The 18,651-nt window shown below is 36.9% G+C and overlaps 1 protein-coding gene across 3 annotated transcripts in view; it reads left to right on the forward strand.

Moving 5' to 3' along the window:
- Positions 1 to 18,651, forward strand: part of PHKB (phosphorylase kinase regulatory subunit beta) — a 227,599-nt gene that overhangs the window by 89,696 nt on the left and 119,252 nt on the right. For all 3 annotated transcript variants that reach the window (XM_070771929.1, XM_070771927.1, XM_070771928.1), the window contains one exon: positions 10,890 to 10,953. In XM_070771929.1, coding sequence (XP_070628030.1) covers positions 10,890 to 10,953 — 64 coding nt within the window. The remainder of the gene's footprint in view (positions 1 to 10,889; positions 10,954 to 18,651) is intronic.

An 18,651-nucleotide genomic window follows, 5' to 3' on the forward strand; every position in this document is an offset into this window, starting at 1 on the left:
CCTCCTCCCACCTCCCTCCCCATACCATCCCTCTGGGCCATCCCAGTGCACCAGCCCCAAGCATCCAGCATCGTGCATCGAACCTGGACTGGCAACTCGTTTCCTACATGATATTTTACATGTTTCAATGCCACTCTCCCAAATCTTCCCACCCTCTCCCTCTCCCACAGAGTCCATAAGACTGTTCTATACATCAGTGTCTCTTTTGCTGTCTTGTATACAGGGTTATTGTTACCATCTTTCTAAATTCCATATATATGCGTTAGTATACTGTATTTATGTTTTTCCTTCTGGCTTACTTCACTCTGTATAATAGGCTCCAGTTTCATCCACCTCATTAGAACTGATTCAAATGTATTCTTTTTAATGGCTGAGTAATACTCCATTGTGTATATGTACCACAGCTTTCTTATCCATTCATCTGCTGATGGACATCTAGGTTGCTTCCATGTCCTGGCTATTATAAACAGTGCTGCGATGAACATTGGGGTACACGTGTCTCTTTCCCTTCTGGTTTCCTCAGTGTGTATGCCCAGCAGTGGGATTGCTGGATCATAAGGCAGTTCTATTTCCAGTTTTTTAAGGAATCTCCATACTGTTCTCCATAGTGGCTGTACTAGTTTGCATTCCCACCAACAGTGTAAGAGGGTTCCCTTTTCTCCACACCCTCTCCAGCATTTATTATTTGTAGACTTTTGGATCGCAGCCATTCTGACTGGTGTGAAATGGTACCTCATAGTGGTTTTGATTTGCATTTCTCTGATAATGAGTGATGTTGAGCATCTTTTCATGTGTTTGTTAGCCATCTGTATGTCTTCTTTGGAGAAATGTCTGTTTAGTTCTTTGGCCCATTTTTTGATTGGGTCGTTTATTTTTCTGGAGTTGGGCTGTAGGAGTTGCTTATATATTTTTGAGATTAGTTGTTTGTCGGTTGCTTCATTTGCTATTATTTTCTCCCATTCTGAAGGCTGTCTTTTCGCCTTGCTAATAGTTTCCTTTGATGTGCAGAAGCTTTTAAGGTTAATTAGGTCCCATTTGCTTATTTTTGCTTTTATTTCCAATATTCTGGGAGGTGGGTCATAGAGGATCCTGCTGTGACGTATGTTGGAGAGTGTTTTGCCTATGTTCTCCTCTAGGAGTTTTATAGTTTCTGGTCTTACGTTTAGGTCTTTAATCCATTTTGAGTTTATTTTTGTGTATGGTGTTAGAAAGTGGTCATTTTCATTCTATTCATTGTATTTTTTATTTCACTTGAGATTCTTCTTTCATTCATGTGGATTATGTAGACAGGTATATATTGTTTTCTTTACAAGTGTTGGCAGATGTACCTGTTGTTGTTCTATTATTGATTCTAGTTTGATGCCATTGTGATTAAAGAGTACAGTAGGATTTCAGTTCTTTTATAGTCTTGAGATTTTGTTTATGGCCAAGATAGGATCTCTTGATGTTGATGTGAGCACTTGAAAAAAAAAAAATGTATACTCCTGTTATATAGACTTGTATTCATTGATTTGTCCTGCTAAAAAAAAGTACCATAGACTGGGAAGCTTAAACAACAGGAATTTATATATTCTGGAGTCTAAAGTGTCCAAGATCAAGTTGCCAGACATCTCTGTTCTCTGGTGAGGACTTTCTTCTGATTTACAGATCATCACCTTCTTGCCATGTCCTTTCATGACAGAGAGGGAGACAAAGCAAGCTCTGTGGTCTCTCTTCTTAAAGAAATACTAATCCTGGGACTTCCCTGGGGGTCCAGGGATTAAGACTCCATGCTTTCACTGTAGAGGGCATGGTTCCATCCTTGGTGAGGGAACTAAGATCCCACATGCTGTGTGACTCAGGCATACTAATTCCATCATTCATAGGGGCTCCACATCATGACCTAGTTCATGACCTAATCTAAGCCTAATTACCTTCCAAAGGCCCCATCTCCAAATACTGTCTCTTTAGGTTGGGACTTGAAAATATGCTTTCATTTGAGATTGATGGTTACATGATACTTCTTTTTTAAATCCTTTTACTATCAACCTGTCTACATTATTATATTCAAAAAGAGTTTCTTGTATACAGTTGGGTCATGTTTTTATGTCAACTCTGCCAATCTTTAATTGCCATGTTTAGACTTTTACATTGAATGTAATTATTGATATGTTTTGGTTTACATTTGCCATTTTATTTTTGTATTTATTCTTTTTTTTTTTCATTTCTCTGTTTTCTTTTTCCTACCTTCCTGTTCTAAAACATTTTTTAGAATTCCATTTTGATTATCTATACCGGTTTTGAATGATCTTTTTTATGGCTTTTCAGTGGTTGCTCTAGGTATTATTATATACACATATGTACTCAGTGTATTAATGTCATCATTTTATCAGGTAGAGGGATTATAGAAACTTTACCTTCATATGTGTTTTGTTACCCTCCCCCATTTATAATCTAATTATATTAAATATTTCCTCCATATACATTTAGAACCACAGTGTTATAACTTTGGCTGTAACTATCAAACATAATTTATAAAACTCATGTTGATGTATGGCAAAACCAATATAATATTGTAAAGTAATTAGCCTCTAATTAAAATAAATAAATTTAAATTAAAAATAGAGTAAAAAAAATAAATAAAACTCAACAGGATAAAAGCCTATTGTATTTGCCAGTAATTTTGTTTACCATTTTCTAACTATCTAGCATTTCCTTTCTGTTTTGAGAACTTACTTCCATATTTTTAGGGTAAATCTGCTTATGACAGACCTCTTACTTTTCCTTCATCTGGGAATGTCTTGCTTAAATAAATAAATATACAGAATATATTTACTGGTATAAGATTCTGGGTTGACAGTTCTTTCTTTTAGTGCTTAAAATCTCTTACGTCACATTCTTTTAGCTTTGTGGGTTTTTGGGTTTTGTTTTTTTATAAGCAGTTCACTGTTATTTAATTGCTTTTCCCCTGTAGACATGTTTTCTTTGGATACTGTCAAGATTTTTCTTTTTCTTTAGTTTTTAGAAGTTATGATGTGTCCTGAAAGGGTATTTTTATTTTATTTTGTTTGAGTATCACTTAGCTTTTTGTCACTTGCTAACTGAGAAATTTTCTGCCATTGTTTCAGATGCTTTTTTTTTTTAAAGCTCTGTCCTTTTTTTTTTCCTGTTGTTCAGTAAGTCCAGTGACATGAATGATAAACCTTTGTTAAACTCCCACAGGTCTCTGAGATTCTCTTTATTTGTTTTGTTAAGTCTATTTTCTCTCTTTTGTTCAGACTAGATAATTTCTATTGTTTTATCTTTCAGGTTAGCTATTCTTTCTTCTGTCTCCTTCATCCTGTTCACTGAGCTTTTTGTTTTGATTATTGTATTTTTCAGTTCTAAAGACTTTGCTGAGATTTCCTATTTCATAGCTGAGCCTTTTTCTTTTCATTTGTTTCACTCATACTCATAATTGCTCACTGAAGCCTTTTCATCACAGCTGCTTTAAAGTCTTTGTTAATTTTCACATTTCTCTTGTCTCAGTATAAGTATATATTGATACAGATAGATAGATTTTATTCATTTTGAATAGTTCTGGTTCTAGATATGATGAGTGATGTTTTAAAATTAGTCCCATAACTTCATGGCAAATAGATGGGGAAATAGTGGAAACAGTGGCTGACTTATTGTTTTGGGCTCCAAAATCACTGCAGATGGTGAGTGCAGCCATGAAATTAAAAGACACTTACTGCTTGGAAGGAAAGTTATGACCAACCTAGACAGGATATTAAAAAGCAGAGACATTACTTTGTCAACAAAGGTTCATCTAGTCAAGGCTATGGTTTTTCCAGTGGTCATGTATGGATGTGAGACTTGGACCATGAAGAGAGCTGAGCACTGAAGAATTGATGCTTTTGAACTGTGGTGTTGGAGAAGACTCTTGAGAGTCCCTTGGACTGCAAAGAGATCCAACCAGTCCATCCTAAAGGAGATCAGTCCTGGATGTTCACTGGAAGGACTGATGTTGCAGCTGAAACTTTGGCCACCTCATGCGAAGAACTGACTTATTGAAACACCCTGATGCTGGGAAAGACTGAGGGCAGGAGGAGAAGGGGACAACAGAGGATGAGATGGTTAGATGGCATCACCGACTCAATGGGCATGAGTCTAGGTAAACTCCGGGAGTCGGTGATGGACAGGGAGGCCTGGTGTGCTGTGGTTCATGGGGTCGCAAAGAATCGGACACGACTGAGTGACTGAACTAAACTGATGAACGTTTAAGATATTATAAGACTGTGTGTTTTATTTTTTATTTTAGTTGTATTTTTTTGACACCACTCTGGCAGGGGAAGAGGGTAAACACATCACCACATTACTGCCAGTTTTTTGTGTGTTGTTGACACCCAAGATAGAGATTCTACATTACTGCTGGATCTGGGTCGTCAGGTCTAGCTCCCCAGTAGGCTTCAATTAATACCTCCCTGTCTGGGAGGTAGAAGTATTATTACCTCAGTACTAATTTCCAGATGACCTCCACTTACATGACAAGGAAAAAGGTGTGGCCTCTTTATAGTTGGGCATTCATGTGAGTTTTAATTGTCCACTGGATTTCCTTTGGTGCCATCCCCAGAGGAAGGGGCAATTCACCTGTTTACTGGTGGGTAGGAATGAAAGTCTAGGCTCTCCATGTGATATCCACTGATACTGAGATGTGAGAATGGAGACTTTTTACCATCCATTGGGAATGCAGGTCTTGATTTCGTCCTTGGGTTTTTCTGACACCACCACAATTGAGGTGGTTGGATGTTGAGTGCAGTTCCTCATTATAGTCTCAGGAGCATAGAAATCTGAATTTCCCACTCAGTGTGTACCGGAGTGGGTGGGGATAGAGTCACAGTTTTTTTGACTGGTTATGGTCTAAAAGTTTTCCATTTTGCTAGGTTGCTCTTTTCCTGGTCCATTGGCTTTTGCTGGGTATTTTTCTATATGTATCTACCTGTATTTCCTAGTTGTTGGTTTATTCAGTTCTAAGTCTGGTATATATATGAGGCAAAAAAAAAAAAAAAAAATGCAAAAGGGAAACTCAGGAGACTCCTTATACTGCTGTTCCTGGAATCCTGAGGTTCCTAGGCAGGCTGCCTTCTCACTATCTTTTTGAGCGTTTTTATATTTGTTTATGTTATGTCTAGTGGTAATAGTAGCAGTTGTTCAGTCGTATGTGACTGTTTGCAACCCCATGGATTGTAGCCCACCAGATTCCTTTGTCCATGGGATTCTCCAGGCAAGAATACTGGAATGTGTTGCCATTCCCTTCTCCAGAGAATCTTCCCGACCCAGGGATCGAACCTGAGTCTCCTGCATTGCAGGCAGATTCTTTATTGTCTGAGCTACAGGCAAGTCTCTTATTTTATGTCTGGGGTTCTTAATTGTACTTAGAGGAATAGGGAAAATTGTGTCTACTCCAACTTCCTTTTCATATATTTTATTTATTTTTTTCAGTTCTTTGTTCCTTTTTATTGTCAAATAGTATCCCATTATACAGATAAACCACACTTTGGTTTATTTTCTGTTGATGAGCATTTGGTTTGTTGACAGTTTGGGCTATTAAAATAAAGCTGTTGTGAACATTTCAATACAGCTCTTTTTGTTAATATATATTTTTATTTCTCTTGGAAAATACATAAGAGTAGAATTCCTGAGTTGTATAATAAGTGTTTTAACATTTTAAGAAACTGCCAAACTGTTTTTTGAAAGGAATTTACCATTTTTCATTCCTACCATTTCATTCCTACCATTCATACCTGCCATCAAATGGCAGAAACTGCAGTTGCTCCACATCTTTATCTACACTTGGTATTGTTCGTAATTTTTAAATTATTCTTATGAGTATGTGGTAATTTTAATTTGTATTTTTCTTTTTTTTTTGTATTTTTCTGTTGACTAATTTTATTAAACATCTTTTCATGTACCATTTACTTTCATATATCTGCATTTTGAAGTGTCTGTTAAAATCTTTTTCCCATTTTTAAATTGGGTTGTTTGTATTCTTACTGAGTTGTAACAGTTCTTTATATATTTTAGATTCTTTTGTGAGATATGGGTTTTTTCTTTTTTTACAAATTTTTTTTACAGAATTCAACTTGCCTTTTAATTTCATTAATGGCATGTTTATTATGGCAGGTAATAAATGGCATGCCATTTATTAATGGCATGTTTTGAAGATCGGATATTAATTCTGATGAAGTCTAATTTATCAAAATTTTTATGATTAGTTATTGTGTCTTAGAAATTTTTTCCACTTCAGGATTGTGAAGAGTTTTTTTCCTAGGTTTTGTTCTAAAAGATTTATAGTTTTAGCTTTTACATTTAAGTCTATGATCTATTTCAGATTACTTTTGTGTAGTATGAAGCAATGATTGAGATTTTTTTCCCCATATAGATACTTTACTATTCCAGCACCATTAAAGGCTATTCTTTCCACATTGACTTACCTAGCTGTTTGATCATGTATATGGGTCTGTTTCTAGACTGTCTTATTGATTTACATGTCTGCCCTGATCTGTACTATATTGCACTGGTAATTGTTGCTTTATGCTAAGTCATGAAATCAAGATGTCCTTCAACATGTTTTTTTAAGGAACAACTTGCTTTATTTAAGTCCAAGAAAAACTATTCTGCCCTACACAGTTTCTTTGTATCTTTTCAAAAATGTCTTCTTTTACCAGCATTATCGTGGAGCTCTTTTACCTCTGAAGTAGTCCTTCAGATTTGCTCTCCTTTAAAGAAAACCTTTCTACTGTTCCAGGACATTTTCACATTTATTTTAGAATTAGCTAGTCAGTTTTTACCAAAAAATGCCTGTTGATACTTGATTGTGATTGCATTGAATCAATAGATCATTTTGAAGATAACTGATACTTTAATGATCTTCAATTTTCCAATTCATGAATGTGCGACATCTCTTTGTTTAGGTCTTTTTAATTTTTTCAGAAATGTTTTTCAGTGTTCAGGTCTTGCACATATTTTGTTAAATTTATGCTAAAATATTTTGAGTTATTTCATGTTATAGTGATACTTATTTTTAACATTAAATTTCCAAGTGTCTAAGGCTAGTATGTAGAAATAAAATTAATTTTGATAGTGAATTTGTCTCTTGGGACTTTGTTGTTGCTTAGTCTCCAAGTCATGTCCGACTCTTCGTGACCCCAGGGACTGCAGCATGCCAGACTTCCTGTCCCTCACCATCTCCTGGAGTTTACCTAAGTTCATTTCCATTGAATTGGTGATGCCATCCAACCATCTCATCCTCTGTTGCTGTTTTCTCCTTCTGCCTTCAACCTTTCCCAGCATCAGGGTCTTTCCAATGAACTGACCATTTGCATCAGATGACCAAAGTACTGGAGCTTCAGTATCAGTCCTTCTAATGAGTATTCATTGTTGATTTCATTTAAGACTAAGTAGTATGATCTCCTTGCTGTCCAGGGGACTTTCAAGAGTCTTCTCCAGCACCACACTTCAATTCTTTGGCACTCAGACTTCCTTCTGGTCCAGCTCTCATATCTGTACATGACTACTGGAAAGACCATAACTTTGACTATATGGACATTTTTGCTTCTAACACAGTCTAGTTTTGTCATAGCTTTCTTGCCAAAAAGTAATTATCTTCTAATTTCATGGCTGCAGTCACCAAACACAGTGATTTTAGAGCCCAAGAAGAGGAAATCTGTCACTTCTTCTACCTTTCTCCCTTCTATTTGCCATGAAGTGATGAGACTGGAGGCCATGAACTTAGTTTTTTTAATACTGAGTTTTAAGCTGGCTTTTTCACTCTCCTCCTTCACCCTCATCAAGAGTTTCTTTAGTTCCTCTTTGCTTTCTGCCATTAGAGTGGTATCATCCACATAGTATATTTTTGTTGATTCTTAAGGACTGTGGAAAATTCTTCAAGAGAGGGAATACCAGACCACCTGACCTGCCTCCTGAGAAATCTGTATGCACATCAAGAAGCAACAGTTAGAACTGGACATGGAACAATAGACTGGTTCCAAATCAGGAAAGGAGTACGTCAAGGCTATGTATTGTCACCCGGCTTATTTAACTTATATGCAGAGTACATCATGAGAAACGCTGGGCTGAAAGAAGCACAAGCTGGAATCAAGATTGCTGGGAGAAATATCACTAACCTCAGATATGCAGATGACACCACCTTATGGCAGAAAGCGAAGAAAAACTAAAGAACCTCTTGATGAAAGTGAAAAAGAAAAGTGAAAAAGTTGGCTTAAAACTCAACATTCAAAAAACTAAGATCATGGCATCTAGTCCCATCACTTTGTGGCAAATAGATGGGGCAACAATGAAACAGTGAAAGACTTTATTTGGGGGGGCTCCCAAATCACTGTAGATTTTGACTGCAGCCATGAAATTAAAAGATGCTTGCTCCTTGGAAGAAAAGTTATGACCAAACTAGACAGCATATTACAAAGCAGAGTTTTTACTTTGCCAACAGAAGTTTGTCTAGTCAAAGCTATGGTTTTTCCAGTAGTCATGTATGGATGTGAGAGTTGGACTATAAAGAAAGCTGCTGCTGCTGCTAAGTCGTGTCAGTCATGTCCGACTCTGTGACCCCATAGACGGCAGCCCATCAGGCTCCGCCGTCCCTGGGATTCTCCAGGCAAGAATGCTGAAGTGGGTTGCCATTTCCTTCTCCAATGCATGAAAGTGAAAAGTGAAAGTGAAGTCGCTCAGTCATGTCCGATTCTTCACGACCCCATGGACTGTAGCCTACCAGGCTCCTCCGTCCATGGATTTTCCAGGCAAGAGTACTGGAGTGGGTTGCCATTGAGCACCAGAGAATTGATGCTTTTGAACTGTGGTGTTGGAGAAGACTCTTGAGAGTCCCTTGGAGTACCAAGAGATCCAACCAGTCCATCCTAAAGGAAATCACGCCTGAATATTCATTGGAAGGACTGATGTTGAAGTGGAAACTCCAATACTTTGGCCATCTGATGCAGAGAACTGACTCATTTGGGAAGACCCTGATGCTGGGAAAGTTTGAAGGTGGGAGGAGAAGGGGACGACAAAGGATGAAATGGTTGGATGGCATCACAGACTCAATGGACATGAGTTTGAGCAAGCTCCATGAGTTGGTGATGGACAGGGAAGCCTGGTGTGCTATAGTCCATGGGGTCGCCAAGAGTCAGACACAACTCAGTGACTGAACTGAACTGAAGGATTTTCTGTATCTGTGGTTATATCACCTGTGGATAAAATCCTGTAGTCTAAGTCACTTACCTTTGTACTTTTAACTTACATAATTAAAAAAAAAATCTTTTCTTTCTCTTAGCTCATCTTTGAGTTTCTGGATTTCACTTTATTGCTATAAACTGCGTTGTTTTATCAATTCCAAGATGTTTTAATACTTAAAATAGGCCCCTGAGAGTTAATGTGTCAAAATTTTCTTAGGTGTGTCAATTAGGTAGGACACTGAATTACAATTTTTTTGTTTTCCTCACTGTACCTTCCACCTGATCACTATCTCCATACATTAATTATCCTTTATAAAAATTGAAGTATAGTTTGTGTACAATATTATGTAAGTGTTAGGTATGCAACACAGTGATTCACAATTTTTAAAGGCTCTGTTTCATTTAAAGTTATAAAACATTGGCTATATTCCTTCCCATTCACGTATTTTAAAACGTTTCCCAAATAGTTACTATTCTGTAGTAAAATTAATGCTTACTTGAAAACATTTCATGTAAACAGCCCATAGAAAATGTAGATCGTGATAACACGAATAGCTTAGGATAGTGGTTCTCAGATTTAAAGTGCATTCAAGCACCTGGAGGGCTTGTTAACACCCCATTCCCAGAAAGCAGTGAGAATTGGCAAGCTTTCAGGTAATGCTGTTGCTCTGGGAACCACACTTTAATAATCACTGCTTTAAAGAAATGATGACAGATCATTAATTTTAAATAATTAATGGATGCTTGGGGCTGGTGCACTGGGACGACCCAGAGGGATGGTATGGGGAGGGAGGAGGAAGGAGGGTTCAGAATGGGGAACACATGTATACCTGTGGTGGATTCATTTTGATATTTGGCAAAACTAATACAATCATGTAAAGTTTAAAAATAAAATAAAATTTTAAAAAATCATTAAAAAAATGATTAATGGAATATGCAGTTGCTTTGAGAAAAAGACAAAAAATTGCAATAAGTAAACTAGATATTAGATCTAAAATATTTAAAGGTTGATATTTATAAGATGACAGTTTCATATTTTTAATGAAATTTGGGTCTTCCCATTTTTCAGCACTATTAGATATCTGAGAGGCCAAAGAAGTATACATTTTATTACAAAGAGAAGAATATAGCAAAAAATCAGAGGTATGATGATCCTTTGATCTGTGAGCATAAAATAATGCCATTTCATTGGGCCTTAATCAAAGAGCATTCGAATGGGTATATTAAACCATACTCTGTGGCTAGTGTGTGATATACAAAATCTTTTCTAGGGCTCAGAATTGACATGACAAAAGCTCTATTCATTGATCTGAATGATGATGCCCAGCCCGATATTACCATGCAAATATCATCATACTACACTTTCTTCTAAACATAATCATTTTTTCCCCTTGAGTTACTGAATATAAGTGATACTGGAATTAAGACTACTCCCATCAATAGTATGAACATTTGTGTAGATCATGGTGAACTTAGAAATATTTTTCCTTGGAGATCACTAACTATAAGGAAGAAAAATTAACATAGTGAAATGTCAGACTGAAGTCTATTAGACATTATTCTTGGGAAGTTGTTATAAGTGTTAATAAAAATACTTGCTTGTGAATATTCATCATATAACAGTTATTCTTTTATAGACAAATACATCAGAGTTATAAAGTATTCCCTTTTCTCTTCTAGCTCTGTTGGCTTAGCAAAAGCAGCTCTAGAAGCAATTAATGGATTCAACCTCTTTGGCAACCAGGTAAAAAAACAGCAGTAGCAACAACAAACTTCATTTTTTGATTTGCATGTTTAATTAACTTGGCCATTTATTAACCAATTCATTCATCATGATCAGAGAATGTCTGAAATTTATGTAGCAGCCCAGGGTTGAACAACCTTTCCTTTGAATATAATTTGCTTCTTAAATTTTAGTTTTCTAACAAAAAAGATTGCTTAATTTAACAATAAAACTCTTGATGAAGAATTTTCCTTTTCCAAGTTAAGTAGCTTCTCTCTCTAGTCTTTTGTTCAACTTTCAACATTTTTATATATTCCTTGCATTAGGTACTAAATATTTTACTTGTCAATTTCCTTGTTGGTTTCAATTTAATGTATATAGATGTATATTTCATGCAGAGGGGAAATTTGCTTCAGATGTGCAGCCAAGGAATTGGAAATTGGGATACTAGCTTAACCCTCAACTGACTGTATTCATTTGTCTAAATCTCATTTTCTCTGAGATAAAAGGGAAACCCTGAGGATTGCCTTAAATTTTTAACTGATTTCTGCACCTAATCAAGTGATCATGGATTGAGTTGTCAATGGAAAGAATAATATGCAGTAATACTGGTTATTACTCTGGATCAAGAAGTAGACTAATTTTATTTAGCAATTTTTGTAAAGATACCCATACAGGATAAATGCAAGGTGAAACACACCAAGACACATACTAATCAAACTAACAAAGATTAAACATGAAGAAAGAACATTAAAAGCAGCAAGGGAAAAGCAACAAGTAATATAGAGGGGAAATCCCATGCTGTTGACAGCTGATCTGTCAGCAGAAACTCTGCAGGCCAGAAGGGAATGACAGGATACATTTAAAGTACCAAAAGGGAAAAATCTACAACCAAGATTACTCTACCTGGCAAGGATCTCATTCAAAATTGGTAGAGAAATCAAAAGCTTTACAGATAAGCAAAAATTAAGAGAATTTAGCACCACCAAACCAGCTTTACAGCAAATGCTAAAGGGATTTCTATAGGTAGGAAACACAAGACAAGGAAAAAACCTACAAAAACAAACCAAAAACAATTAAGAAAATGTCAGTTGCTCAACTGTTTCATTCGTATTCAACTCTTTGCGACCCTATGGACTGTAGCCCTCCAAACCCCTCTCGCCATGGGATTCTCCAGGCAAGAATACTGGAATGGGTTGGCATGCCCTTCTCCAGGGGGTCTTCACAATCCAATGATTACACCTACATCTCTTACATCTCTAGCATTGGCAGGCAAGTTCTTTACAACTGGTGTCATCTGGTAAGCCCCATATCAGCAATTACTTTAAATGCAAATGGATTCAATGCTTCACCCAAAAGACACAGACTGACTGGATGGATACAAAAACACCCATATATATGCTATCTACAAGAAACCAACTTCAGACCTAGAGACACATACAGACTTAAAGTGAGAGAGTAGAAAAAGATATTCCATACAAATGGAAATCAAAAATAAGCCCGAGTAACAATTCTCATGGGCTTCTCTGGTGGCTCAAATGGTAAAAAATCTGCCTGCAATGCAGGAGACCTGGGTTCAATCCCTGGGTTGGGAAGATCCCCTGGAGGAAAGCATGGCATCCCACTTCAGTATTCTTGCCTGGAGAATCCCCATGGGCAGAGGAGCCTGGCGGGTTACAGTCCATGGGGTTGCAAAGATTCAGACACAACTGAACAACTAAACACAGGACACCGATTCTCATATCAGACAAAACAGACCTTAAACTAAAGAATCTTAAAAGAGACAAAGAAAGACACTACATAAAGATCAAGGTATCAATCCAAGGAGAACACATAACAATTTAAAATATTTATGCACACAACATAGGCGTCAGCACCTCAGTATGTAAGGCAAACACTAACAGATAAAAAAGGGGAAATTGACTGTAACATAATAATAGTAGGGGGCTTTTAACACCCCACTTAACACCAGTGGACAGATCATCAAAACAGAAAATTAATAAGGAACCACAAGCCTTAAATTACACAGTAGATCAGATAAACCTAATTGATATCTTCAGGACATTCCATCAAAATGCAGAAGAATACATTTTCTTCTCAAGTGCACATGGAACATTCTCTAGGATAGACCACATCTTGGGTCACAAGTCAAGCCTCAGTATATTTAAGAAAATAGAAATTGTGTCAAGCATCTTTTCTGACCACAATGCTATGAAACTACATATCAGTTACCAGGAAAAAACTAACAAACACAAGCACATGAAGATTAAACAACACAATTACATGGAGATTCAGCAATATGTTTATGAATAACCAACAGGTTACTGAAGAAATAAGAAGGGAAATAAACAATTCTTAGAAACAAATGACAATGAAAACACAGTGATGGAAAACCTATGGAATGCAGCAAAAACAGTTCTAAGATGAAAGTATAGCAATGCAAAAAACAAGAAAAACATCACATAGACAATGTAACTTTACAGCTAAAACAACCGGAAAAAGAAGAACAAAAAGACCCCAAAGTTAGTAGAAGGAAAGAAATCATAAAGATCAGAGCAGAAATAAAAAAGAAATGAAGTAAACAATAGTAAAGATTAATAAAACTAAAAGCTGGTTCTTTGAGAAGATAATCAAAATGGACAAATCATTAGTGAGATGGTTAAGAAAAAAGGGAGAAGAATCAAATCAACAAAATTAGAAATGAAAAAGGAGAGGTTACAGCAGACAACACAGAAATATAAAGGATCATAAGAGACTATTATGAGCAACTATATGCCAACAAAATGGACAACCTTGAAGACAAGAACAGATTATTAGGAAAGTTCAAACTTCCAAGACTAAACTAGGAAGAAATAAATATTATCAGCTAACCAATGACAAGCACTGAAATTGAAACTGTGATTTAAAAATTTCCCCAAAACTAAAACCCCAGGGCCAACTGACTTCACAGGTGAATTTTATTCAACATTTAGAGAAGAGCTAATGCCTATCCTTCTCAAACTGCTCCAAAAAATTGCAGAGGAAGGAACACTGCCAAACTCATTCTATGAGGCCACCATCACCCTGATATCAAAACCAGACAAAGACATCACAAAAAAAGAAAATTACAGGCCAGTATCACTGATGAACATAAATGCAAAAATCCTCAACAAAATTCTAGCAGGCAGAATCCAACAATGCATTAAACAGGTAGTATGCTATAATCAAGTTCTGTTTTTTCCAGGGATGCAAGGATTCTTCATTATATGCAAATCAATCAATGTGATATACTGTATTAACAGATTGAAAGATAAAAACCATATGATAATCTCAATAAATGCAGAAAAAGCTTTTGACAAAATTCAGCACTCATTTATGGCAAAAACTCTTCAAAAAATGGGCATAGAAGGAATCTACCTGAACATAGTCAAGGCCATATATGATAAACCAACAGCAAACACTATTCTCAGTGGTGAAAATCTGAAAGTATTTCCTCCGAGATCAGGAACAAGACAAGGGTGCCCATTCTTGCCAATGTTATTCAACATAATTTTAGAAGTCCTAGGCACAGCAGTCAGAGAAGAAAAGAAATATAAGGAATCCAGATTAGAAAAGAAGTAAAACTCTCAGTTTGCACATGACATGATACTATACATAGAAAACCCTAAAAATATCAGAAAATTACTAGAGCTAATTAGTGAATTTAGTAAAATTGCAGGATACAAAATCCATACACATAAATCACTTACATCCCTATATACTAACAATGAAAAATCAGAAAGAGAAATTAAGAAAAATCCCATTCACCATTGCAACAAAAAGAATCAAATGCCTTGGAATAATCCTACCAAAGAAGCAAGATTTGTGTACAGAAAACTATAAAACCCTGATGAAAGAAATCAAGGATGATATAAAAGATGGAGAGATATTGCATTTTCATGGGTACAGGGAATCAATATTGTGAAAATGACTTTATTACCAGAAACAATCTGCAAATTCAGTACAATGTCTATCAAATTACCAATGGCATTTTTCACAAAACTACAACAAAAAAAATTCACAATTTGTATGGAAACACAAGAGGCCCCAAATAGCCAAAACAAACATGAGAAAAAAGAATGGCATTGAAGGAACCAACCTTCTTTACTTCAGACTATACTACAAAGCTGCAGTCATCAAGACAGTATGATAATGTCAAGAAGAAAAAGCAAAAATATAGACCAATGGAACAAGATAGAAAGCCCAGAGATAAACCTATGCACCTACAGACACTTTATCTTGGACAGAGGAGGCAAGAAAATGCAATGAAGCAAAGATACTCTCTTCAATAAGTGGTGCCAGGAAAACTGGACAGGTGCATGTAAAAGAATGAAATTAGAACACTCCCTAAAACCATACACAAAGATAAACTCATAATGGATTAAAGACCTAAATGTAAGACCAGAAACTATAAAACTCTTAGAGGAAAACATAGGCAGAACACTCCATGACATAAATCTCAGCAAGATCCTCTATGACCCACCACCTACAGTTATGGAAATAAAAATAAACCATGGGACCTAATTAAACTTAAAAGCTTTTGCATAGTAAAGGAAGCATATAAACTAAGTGAAGAGACAGTGCTCAGGAAGGGAGAAAATAGTTGCATATTAAACAACTGACAAAGCATTTCCAAAACATAAAAGCAGCTCTTACAACTCAATACCAGAAAAACAAACCGCCCAATCAAAAGTTGGGCAGATGGCCTAAACAGACATTTCTGCAAAGAAGACAAGAAGACCAATAAACACATAAAAATATGCTCAGTATCACTCATTATTAGAGAAATGCAAGTCAAAACTGCAGTGAGATATTACCTCACACCTCAAAATGGCCGTCATCAAAAAATCTATCAACAGTGGATGCTGGAGAGGGTGTGGAGCAAAGGGAACCTTCTTGCACTGTTCCTGGAAATGTAAATTGATACAGTAACTGTGGAGAACAATATGGAGAGTCCTTAAAAAACTAGGGATAAAGCTACCATATGACACAACAGTCCTGCTACTGGGCATATACTCTGAGAAAACCGTGTTGAAAATGACACATGTACCCCAGTGTTCACTGCAACAATATTTACAATAGCCAGGACATGGAAACAACCTAGATGTCAATTGACAGATGAATGGATAAAAAAGCTGTGGTACATATATACAATGGAATATTACTCAACCGTAAAAAGGAACACATTTGAGTCCATTCTAATGAGGTGGATGAACCTAGAACCTATTATACAAAATGAAGTAAATCAGAATCAGAAAAACTAATACCGTATATTAACACATATATATGGAATCTAGAAAGATGGTACTGATTAACCTATTTGTGGGCAGTAGTGGAGACGCAGATATGGAGAACAGACTTGTGGACACAGAGGTGAAGGAGATGGTGAGACAAATGGAGAGAGGAGCATGGAAATATATAAACTACCATATGTAAAATAGATCAGTAACCTCAGATGTGTAGATGATACCAGCCTAATGGCAGAAAGCAAAGAGAAACTAAAGAACCTCTTGATGAAGGTGATAGGGGACAGTGAAAAATCTGGCTTAAAACTCAACATTCACAAAACTAAGATCATGGCATCTGGTCCCATCACTTCATGTCAAATAGTTGGGGAAACAATGGAACAGTAACAAACTATTTTCTTGGGCTCCAAAATCACTACAGATGGTGACTGCAGCCCTGAAGTTAAAAGATGCTTGCTCCTTGGAAGAAAAGTTACGACCAACCTAGACAGCGTATTAAAAAGCAGAGATATCACTTTGCTGACATAGGTCCGTATAGTCAAAGCTATAGTTTTTCCATAGTCATGTATGGATGTGAGAGTTGGACCATAAAGAAGGCTGAGCACTGAAGAATTGATGCTTTTGAACTGTGATCCTAGAGAAGACTCTTGAGAGTCCCTTGGACCACATGGAGATCAAACCTGTCAATCCCAAAGGAAATTAACCCTGAATATTCATTGGAAGGACTGATGCTAAAGATGAAGCTCTAATACTTTGGCCACCTGATGTGAAGAGCCAAGTTATTTAAAAAGACTCTGATTTTGGGAAAGATTGAAGGCAGGAGGAGAAGGTGATGACGGGATGAGATGATTGGATGGCATCACTGATTCAATGGATGTGAGTTTGAGCAAATTCCCGGAGATAGTCAAGGACAGGGAAGCCTCACGTGCTGCAGTCCATGGAGTCGCAAAGAATCAGACACTACTGAGTTACTGAACAATAAATAGATAGCCAGTGGGAATTTCTTGTATGACTCAGGGAGCTCAAACTGGTGCTCTGTGACAACATAGAGGTGTCTTATGTGGTAGAAGGTGGGAGGAAGTTTCAAGAGGGAGAGGACATATGCATGCCTGTGGCTGATATTAGTATATGGCAGAAACCGACACAATATTGTAAAGCAATTATCCTTCAACTAGAAATAATTTTTTTTTTAATGGGAGGGCAGAAGAAGTGTCCAACTAATATCATAATTAACCTTAAGCTATTCAATGCTAATCAAATCAATGAAGATACATTTTAGGAACTTAGACATGTAAAATGTGACATGGATTTTGTTATGAAAATTATAATACTATGTACCTCAAGTGTTGCATTTAAGAAAGTTTCAAGTTGGAGTTAGACAGAAGCAGTTACTTGTTCTGGGTGCCTCAGACATGACTCTAAATCACTCTCTTCCACATTCTTTTTTCTCTCAAGACCTGTGGCTAGAGAAATGGAGGGATAAGAGCTCATAAAAATGTGGGTGTGTATGAGCCTATTGAAAATGATGAGAATTAATACTATGCCTCTTCTGGAGACTTTTGGTCCTCTGGCTTTGATCCCTTGGCTTATAACCACATTTCTCTCTCTCTTAAGAGTCACCATACTCATGGAAATCCTACATGTATCCTTCAATTCTTTTAATTTCCTTTTACCCCTGACTTACTCTCAGTATATTTCTTTAAATATCTGTGTGTGAGTATAATATGCGTGTATAAATATTTAAAGAATATATGTTTATATATATACAGACAGATAACAGAGAAGGCAATGACATCCCACTCCAGTACTCTTGCCTGGAGGAGGAGGAGGAGGAGCCTGGTAGGCTGTAGTCCATGGGGTTGCTAGGAGTTGGACACGACTGAGCGTCTTCACTTTCACTCTTCACTTTCATGCATTGGAGAAGGAAATGGCAACCCACTCCAGTGTTCTTGCCTGGAGAATCCCAGGGATGGGGGAGCCTGGTGGCTGCTGTCTCTGGGGTCGCACAGAGTCGGACATGACTGAAGTGACTTAGCAGCGGCAGCAGCAGCAGACAGATAAGGATGGATGAAAGGAGTTGTGTGAGTGGAGTAGGAATCTGGCATAAAGGAATGGAATTGTATTCAGGGTCAAGACAGGATCACTGTGTGCTCCTACTCCTCCAGTGAGCTTGTGACTTTGGCTAGATATTTATCTAAGTCTTAGCTTCCTCACTGAAAAAGATAGAGATATTGGCACTAACTCAGAAAGTAGTTTTGCAAATAAAAAGTAACTTAGCATTACTCAATTCAGTCGCTCAGTTGTGTCCGACTCTTTGTGACCCCATGGACTGCAGCATGCCCAACTTCCCTGTCCATCACCAACTCTCGGAGCTTACTCAGACTCATGTCCATCGAGTCAGTGATGCCATCCAATCATCTCATCCTCTGTGGTCCCCTTCTCCTCCTGCCTTCAA

This window comes from Bos indicus, chromosome 18, assembly GCF_029378745.1.
Source record: "Bos indicus isolate NIAB-ARS_2022 breed Sahiwal x Tharparkar chromosome 18, NIAB-ARS_B.indTharparkar_mat_pri_1.0, whole genome shotgun sequence".
Lineage (NCBI taxonomy): Eukaryota > Metazoa > Chordata > Mammalia > Artiodactyla > Bovidae > Bos > Bos indicus.